This window comes from Vigna umbellata, chromosome 11 (genome assembly GCF_029865625.1).
Source record: "Vigna umbellata cultivar VRB3 chromosome 11, Vumbellata_1.0, whole genome shotgun sequence".
Lineage (NCBI taxonomy): Eukaryota > Viridiplantae > Streptophyta > Magnoliopsida > Fabales > Fabaceae > Vigna > Vigna umbellata.
In genome coordinates, this window is record NC_142175.1 from 25,523,560 (window position 1) to 25,533,328 (window position 9,769).

A 9,769-nucleotide genomic window follows, 5' to 3' on the forward strand; every position below is an offset into this window, starting at 1 on the left:
CAATTTAATTTATGGGTTTTGAGTACAAAAGATAATTATAATACCTTTTTTCTAAAATAAATTTCAATTTAATTTATGGGTTTTGAGTACAAAAGATAATTATAATACCTTTTTTCTAAAATAAATTTCGTTTGCAATTTCCACGAGGTGTAAGCTTTAGCCACCAAAGTCCAACTTCACCAACCACTCTGTGAGACCATTCATAGATTGTAGGTTTTTTTCGGTAAAGAAATCAATCAATTCAGGTTTTGACTTTGTGACTATACATTTTTGTTTTTGGTATCCCTACACTAAAAAGTCATTCAAAGGTATTTATTAGAAATGACTTTGAATTTTACTCTTCATTTTTTTCTCTCAATGTTTTTATTACAGGAAAAATGGTTTTAATGATAACATGCTCCTGAAAGAAGAAAAATTGCTGTTATTGGGCATGCTTATCAATCAATTAAAGAAAAAAATCTATGATCAAAACATCGTCATTAGGTTTATTTTTAGCAATCACTACTTCCTTTTTGTCTTTTCCTTTTTCATTCTTAACCAATTTGATTTTGTTTTTTCTTAACAAGAGTACTACTTTTTTTAATAAAAGTTTCAAATTTAAAAATGTAAAAAATGCAAATGTTTTGTTACTCCCTACATTTATTACTGCAATGATGGATCATCTAGTTCTGTCATTATCCATTACACTTTTGTTCAGATCAATCTTCTTGTATGATATGTTATGATTGCCAATAAATGTAGAAAGAGTAGGGAAATTACCAACAGTACTGAACAATCCATTAATGAAAAACAACTCTATATCTGATTTTTTTTTTTTTACTTATACTGTAATTTTAAAATACATTGATATATTAAAAATAATTTAAAATAAGCATTGCTTAAACCAAAAAACAATTCTTCTGTTATGTTTGAGTCCAATCTTCAAATTTGGAGAAGATGATACAAAATCTCTGACATGAGAATTCCTTGTGCAACTGTGTTTAGCCTCTAATCTCATGCTCTGCAAATTCCATTACAAAAAGCAGCTTCCTTTCCCTCCAATTGCTTATTCATTTGCCACTCAGTGCACCTACTCATGGACCAAATTTCCTGATGAAACCCACTTAAGGGATCCTCGCACTGTTCATTTATTTTGTGCCAACGCCCTCAAAGTCTCCGCCAAATGGGCCCTTTTTCCTGAAGGAAAACAGTTGCATGCCCATTTGATAAAGTTTGGATTTTGCCATGTTCTGTCCCTGCAAAATCAGATTTTGAGTGTTTATCTTAAGTGTAAAGAAACTAAAGATGCACAGAAACTGTTTGAGGAATTGCCCGTTAGAAATGTGGTTTCGTGGAACATTATAATTCGGGGCATTCTTGGATGTGGCAATGCAGTTGAAAATGACTCGAATCAACAACTCTGTTTTTCTTATTTCAAAAGGATGTTGTTGGAAACGGTAGTTCCGGACAGTAACACTTTGAATGGTCTCATTGGTGTTTGTATAAAGTTTCGTGATATTGACTTGGGTTTCCAGTTGCATTGTCTTGCAGTGAAACTGAGACTTGATTTGGATTGTTTTGTTGGAAGTGTTCTTATTGATTTATATGCTAAATGTGGCTTGGTTAAGAACGCAAGGATGGTTTTTCATGTTGTTCCTCAAAGAGATTCGGTTATGTGGAATGTGATGATTTCATGCTATGCCTTGAATCGTTCACCGGAAGAGGCTCTGGGAATGTTCAACTTGATGCGATCAGATGGTGGAAATGGAGATGAGTTCACTTTTAGCAGTATGCTCAGTGTATGTGATACATTGGACTATTATGATTTTGGAAGGCAGCTTCATGGACACATTCTGAAACAATCATTCGATTCTGATGTGTTAGTAGCTACTGCATTGATTAACACGTATGCGAAAAATGAAAATATAACTGACGCACACAAAACATTTGATAGGATGGTGATAAGAAATGTTGTGGCTTGGAACACCATTATCGTTGGGTGTGGGAATTGTGGAGAAGGGAATGAGGTTATGAAGCTTCTGAAAGAGATGCTTCACGAAGGGTTTTCCCCTGATGAACTAACTATTTCCAGCACTATTAGTTCATGTGGCTATGCTTGTGCCATTACTGAAACAATGCTAGTCCATGCTTTTGCAGTTAAATCCTCATTTCATGAATTTGTATCTGTTGTTAATTCTCTGATTAGTGCGTACTCCAAGTGTGGTAGCATAACTAATGCATGTCAATGCTTCAGATTAGCTGCAGAACCTGATCTTGTTACGTGGAGTTCATTGATAAGTGCATATGCATTCCATGGTCTAGCCAAAGAAGCAACTGAAACATTTCAGAAGATGCTATCTTGTGGAGTAATTCCGGATCAAATTTCTTTTCTTGGTGTTCTCTCCGCTTGTTCTCATTCTGGGCTTGTGGCTAAGGGGCTTCACTACTTTAACTTGATGACCAGAGTGTATCAGATTGTTCCTGAATCAGGGCATTATACCTGCCTAGTTGATCTTCTTGGAAGATATGGTCTTATAAATGAGGCTTTTGAATTCTTAAGGTCACTGCCAATGGAAGCTGAATCGAATACATTGGGAGCATTTATAGGATCCTGCAATGTCCACGCAAATATAGAACTGGCTAAATGGGCTGCAGAAAAGCTCTTCATCATAGAACCAGAGAAGAATGTGAACTATGCAGTCATGTCTAACATTTATGCTTCCCATAGACATTGGTGTGATGTAGAAAGAGTTCGTGGAATGATGAGGAACAAGGGTGATGCAAGAGTCCCTGGTTGCAGCTGGATTGAAATTGGTAATCGAGTTCATTCGTTTGTATCAAATAATAAGACACACCCTAAAGCCTTAGAAATGTATGCTACATTGAAAATGCTACTTTGGCCAATGAAGGAAAAAAGTGGTATGAATTTGTGAAGGATACATCAGTCGGTGATCTACATAATGATTGTTGAAGTGTTAGGGTTCAGGTTCGATCGGATCATCTGGGAGGTATTTTATTCATCGAAGTTAATGTACATTGAATTTTAAATTACTATTAAAAGAGCATTTCTATTAATAACTACAATGAATCTAGATCTAGATAATAAAGAGAAAATATGTATATCAATTAGTCCATAAACATTATATTAAATAGGAAAGATAATAAAAGCAAAATGTGCTCTGACTCAAGGGATTCTATATTTTTGTTAGAAATTCAATAAATTGAAGTTACACGGTAAATAAAATTAGCAAGATGATTAATATATAAAGAGAAAAATTCATAAATTTATTGTTTTGTTTTGGAATGAGAATCACATATAAATCATTCATACTGAATTCGACTAATCTGTGTGACTATAAATTATATTAAAGATTAGTATAGGCTATTGAAATAAATCTTCAATTGAAGAACATAATTTTAACTTACATGTTGACTCTAGTGGCAGACTAATGAGAATTTTTGGATTAGATAATTGATTGGGTTTTAAAGTTGTTTTGGCATGAGCCGAACTGTCAATTTCTATATTGTTTGTATAGTGTCACTTTTATCTTTTGTTTGTTACTTTATGTCTCTCGTACGTCAAAAATCATTTGGATGGTATATACAAAAGGTATATGATATTAGAGTAGATGATTGATCATAAGAGTATTAAATGATGATGCGTACAATCTTAAATTATACTTTTACTTATAACAATTGTTACGAATTTTTTCTTTTTTTTTTCTAATCATGATTCAATCATTTTTTAATCAACATTAGTAAGCTGATTCTTTATTATCATTGATTAAGTGTTAATTTGATATTTAGTTTATAATTGATCGATCTTGCCATTCAATTAAAGGGTGATTGACTAAAAAGTAGATTGACCTAAGAGTGATTAATAAAAAATATCGATCAAGAATGATCAACTCAAAATAATTAACCAAAAATAATAAATTAAATAGTAATCGATACAGTGATCAGTTAAAAAATATTGACCATAAATTAATCATTCAAAGATAATTGATAGAAAAATTATTAGTTTAAGAAGTTATCTGTTCAAAGAATATGTACCTTAAAAAGGTCATCTACTCAAAATTTCATTAATTGATGACATTTTAATTTACAGAAATTTTAGTCCAATGTAATCACTTATTACAATTTCAACGTATGATTTCCGAGTTCAACATTTTGTAATGAGTGGAAACTTTGTGTTCGTCAGGTTTGAATTCGTTATCGAATGAAACAATCATGCAGTCAACCCATTGTATCTGCATAAAGTTTATATCTTTTGAAATTTATTCATTCTGATTGAAAAAAAAAGTCTTCTACCAATTTTTCTATCATTTCTAAATTTTCTTTACATTCGAGATCTAAGCTAGTCCTTCTGATGTCTAGTATTTTTAATTTTTAATCCACTTAAAATTTTATAAGTGATTTCAAAGTTTCAAGATATTTTAAATCCATGACAATTTAACTGCTTCCATTTCTAAATATTTCATCATATACATATCTCATTTAAGGTATTATTTAAAAAAAAAACATTTTAGGTATGTTCTGAGATCTCTTCATTTTTCTTGAAAAGACAAACCCTATAAATTTCTCAACATTTTGAAAATTGAATTCCTCTTTTAGAATTCCCCAATATTTGCTTGAAAATCGAGGCCCATATAAAAAAAACATCAACTAATTGCATGTTTATTGTGATGTGATTGAACAATTATTTTTCAAAAACGAAAGAACACACGGGTCTTTCCGTTTAATTCATGGCCCATGAAGAAATAAGTTAGGTCATAAAATTATCCACTTGTAATTAAATTAAATTAATCTGACTCAACATTAAATAGCATAAAAAGATGAGGATATTCTAAATTGACAACTTAAGTCTAATCACATGTTTTGAAAATAGATTTTTCCTTAAGATTATGGTTTAAGGCGGAGTTGAAGTTTGTAACTCCGAAAAAATTGTAACCACATTGGAAATTATTTGAAATTGGAATATGAACATTGTAAGAAGTCAACAACCAATAAAATTTGATTGCGACCACCTTCAAATTGAATAGAGATGTAATATATTGTTTGAGAAAAATGAAATTAGTATACTCTATATCTCTAAGTAGATCAAATTCCCTGTTTATTTTTATAGATTATTAATAATTTATTCATTATTACATCATTTCATTTCATTGATAGTAATCAAAACCAATTAAACTACAATTTCATAGTAAAATTTTAAGTTTATTTTGCAAGGTTTCAATACAGTTAATTTGGTATGAAAATAAAATTTTAAATTTATTTTAAAAGGTTTCAATATATTTAATTTGGTATAGAGAATTATTTGATCAACTTAATTTGACTTGAGGATTTTATCAATTTGACTTTAATTAAATAAGTTTTTAATTGAGAAAACATCAACTTAATATCATTAAAAGTATTATTCATCAAGTCATCATTTACTCAGTCTTAATCAATATATCTATAATTCAGTCTTACTTGATTGATGTATTGTTTATTTAACCTCAATTAATTTTTTGTTTATTCTGTCTCAATTTTTTGATCCAATCTTAACTCGCAGTTAATTAACATGACATTTTCTTATCGGTTTTTATTGAGACATTTAATTCATTCACCAAATCTCAATCTAAATATTTTTAGTTTAAACTATAATAAAAGAACTTTTCATTCAATTTAGTTTGAAAAATTTTACCTCAATTTTCATTGAGACTCTAATGACTTTGAACTTACACTACTAATATATATATATATATATCAAAAACATTACATTTGGAATGATAATAGGACTAGTCGAGTTTATCTATTATTCGTCACTTTAAAAAAAATAGTCATTATTCATTTTGTTACTTGTTAATATCCGTGAAAAAATACATGTTATTTTTTAATACTAGTAGGTTTTAACATCACATTTAATAATAGAAAATTATTAAATAAAATATTATATAATTGATAATCCATAAACAATTAAAATAAGACATAAAACTATGTTTTTACATTTATCCAAAATAAACCATACTTGCGTATAAATTGTTTTATTACAAAGTTTTTCAAAAGATAGAAACAAAACATAACGCCTAAGATCCTATATCTATACAAATGCATCAACATCTTCCTCCTAAGGTAACTTAACACCGGTTTCCTCATTTACTCACACTAGTAAAGGCGAATTGAAAAAGAAGAACAACAAACATAAGCAACACCAATACAAAAAAGGGTAAACTAATTTAAAAAGAGAACATGCATACAACAAGTAAAAAGATTTCATAACAAAACTATACAACTCAAATAGTAAAAGATAAATAAAAACATACAATTAAAGACTCTTATAAACTCAATTATCTAGAACATATATTGATATCAGATTCATTAGAGATATGACTTGTGGTGACCTTTATTGCTCTGTAGAGTCATTACCAATGAATTTCACCCTAACACTCACAAGGTTAATCTCTTTTACGTCTTAGGCCAAGGAAAAATCCATAGACTAGGACTTCTTACTACTCTCACCATATAATTCATTCTACTTTATATGAGTGTGAATGCTTATTAGAGTGTTATGATATCCCTTTGCTTGAATTTATACATAAATGCATACACTAAAGAAACATACATCAAAAGGATTTCCTTCGCAGAATCCTGTAAATTCTCTTCATTTCATACCTCATCAACATACATATTTTACACTTCATATCACACATTCTAAATTTTATTGGACAAACTTAATAACACGTGTACAACATGTTTGGGATTCAAAAAGTAAAATTGCAGCTTCCACAAAGCTTAGAAAATCATTTTCCTAAATTCAAATTAAAGACAATTGAATCAAGAATATAACACTCACATAAACATACGAGTTAGAGAGTCTTAGGTTCCTACTACTAGTTAATCACAACTGAACATGCCCATTAGATCATATAATTACAATCAATTTCATAGTCATCAATATAAAAGGAAGTCAATCAACGAAATCATAAATTAGTTATAATTAATTAGCTTCCCCCACCTTAAATGAGTCATACAAATTTTAACACCTTCACACGGCTTCAACTCCCCGAAAACCTACTACACCTACAAGAAGAACAAATAAATTATATGAGGACAACATGCAACCTAGAAAAGACTAAGAAGAGTAGAAATGCATATTCAATTCTAAGAAAATATAAGACATAAAACTTACTTTATACACATTTTTTATTGGTGAGAATTTGAGAGCTCTCTGTGGTGACTCCAAAATGACCTTTAATCAAGAAGAAAATGAGATTATATGAGATATTCAAACCTAAAAGGTGGATTGGAAGGGAAGAGTCTACTATAAAGAAGGGGTTTTATATAGTACCTGCATATATTTTTATATTTTATTTTTTAATTTTTTTAAAAAACTTATTTAAAACCAAATCTTTAGAATATAGATTTAGATAAAAATAATAATTTTTAAGTACAGGTCAAATAAAGATACTCAATAAAATATTAATAAAAATAATTTTGGTCTTTATAAAAACCAAATTTAAATAAGTTGTATCCAAATATCATTTTTAAAATTAATATTTTCCTAAATAAATTTAATTTCATAGGCACAAAAAATATAAATAAAAATATGTAAAGTTAAACTTTAAATTATTCTCCCATTATTAATATTTGTTTTATTAGTAATTTTATTTTAGTAACTTAATTTTAAAAAAAACTCAAATAAAATATAATAATAACTATTAGCGGGTAACAAGTATTTACGGTCGAATGTTAAGATATCCATATCTGCCACATCAACTAACAAGTTAGTAAATACATGTATCCATTACTTAGAAGTAGCCATTAAGAATACTAATTTAGTATCTAGCACAAAATTTTACCAGTACATGCGGGTACAAGGTTTTTTACCGTCCTATATCACATCATTAATTGAAATTAAACACACACACGCATATATATAACCTTGGTAGATTGTGACTATTGTTTTTACTCTACTTGGTCTAACACACATCCACATTCGATTATGCTTTGGCTTTACTTGACTTTATACACAAAAATTGTATAATTTTATCTCAGTTTTTTTCAATTGCCATTATCCATCACATACAAAAAATTTAATCCCAATTATTTATTAAAATAAAACAATGTCATAAAAACCAACCATTTTTAAATGTTAAAAACATTTAAACCAAAATTTTCAAGCTTTTGAAAAACTGCATGGCTTAACTAGAAATCTTGCTCACCTACCGAATTCATCTACTTGTCCAACAAGCAACCTCTAGAAGTTTTTATCATAATAGCTCATTTAGCGAGAAAATTATCTCACCTAGTGACCAAATCATTAGAAGAGGCTTATCCAACAATCCAACTAATGGAAGAGGCTTGTCTAGTGAGACTTAAGTGACACATTGACTCGTCCAACAAACTGAAACACTAGGAGTCCTATTTAAAGGTTTTCCTAGTGAATTGTTGCCTCTCCCAATAACCAAAACCCCTAGGAACCTTTCTCACAAATCGCTAATGAGTAAAACAACTTGAACTCTACAAATTTTAAGTATTTCGCTCATTGATTAACTAACTTATCTAGTGGATCTGCATACTTTAGAAAACTTGATAGATATATCAGTTTGATCTATTGACTCTAACTTTTATCTCTTTTACAAGCCATAATAGATACATTTTAGTTCCAAAATATTACCATGACCAAATTTAACCAAACTAATATACATATTCAACCACTACATAATGGGTATTTTTCATCGTCAAAAAACGACACTAAATAACTAATAGAATCGACTTTGAGTTACATGTGTATGCGGTGCTAAAATCATGAATGCATTAGCATCAACTTTTAAAGGTTGACTATCATTAACCTTGGCTTAGTCAGTATTAATTTTGTCACTGATTTTAAAATTAATATAAAATTTATTTAGTTTAGCATTGACTTAACCAACATTAATGACGATAACTTTAAAAAAATTAAACAACACCTCTATGTTCAAATAATATAAATAAAATAAATAATTAATTATAATTGATTAAGAAGATGAGTGTAAGTGAATAAGATGAATCTGGATGAAAGTGATGAGAAGAAAAGAAATATATGTGAAAAAAATATGAACCTTAAAAGATTTATAAACGTGAATGAAGAAGATGAGTATGATTAAATTTATATAAAAAACAGGATAAAAATATTATGAGTGAGAAGATTTGTCAATTTTAAATCTAAACCTTTATAATCTAGAATTTATATTCAAAATATATAAATTAGTCTCATATATTTTTAGTTTATTTTAATAGTTAACCTTATTTATTTTAGTTTTTTAATAGTTAGGTTCACTTAGTCCATGCTAATTAAAATATATAAAATAATAAAGAAAAATAAGGTTAACATCCGCTGAGTTAATATTAACCTTATTTATTTTTAATATTCATTTTAAAAAAATTTATAAATAAATATACATCAAAAAAATAAAGTTAATCCACTTAATAGAAGCTAAACTTATTTATTTTTAATATTTTATTTATTTAAGTTCATGTTAATTAAACCGACGCTAACCATAAAATAAATATTAAAAATAAGTTAGGTTAGAGTCCACTAAATTAAAGTTATTCTTATTTATTTTTAATATTCATTTTAGTTTTGTTCTTTTATAGTCAGTATGCTGAGCAATGCTAGGTTAAATATATATATATATATATATATATATATATATATATATATATATATATATATATATATAAGAATATGCTAATTATACTAATAATTTTAATATTTATTTTAGTTAGCATTCGTTATGTATATTAATATAAATGTTTATTTGATAAA

General features: G+C 28.3%; 1 protein-coding gene across 1 annotated transcript; it reads left to right on the plus strand.

Moving 5' to 3' along the window:
* The first annotated feature begins 822 nt into the window (after positions 1–822).
* On the plus strand, positions 823–2,918 carry LOC124843760 (Pentatricopeptide repeat (PPR-like) superfamily protein). The gene has a single exon (XM_047320574.2). The coding sequence runs from the start codon at positions 996–998 to the stop codon at positions 2,910–2,912; it is 1,917 nt and encodes a 638-aa protein (XP_047176530.2). The 5' UTR covers positions 823–995; the 3' UTR covers positions 2,913–2,918.
* Positions 2,919–9,769: the final 6,851 nt, after the last annotated feature.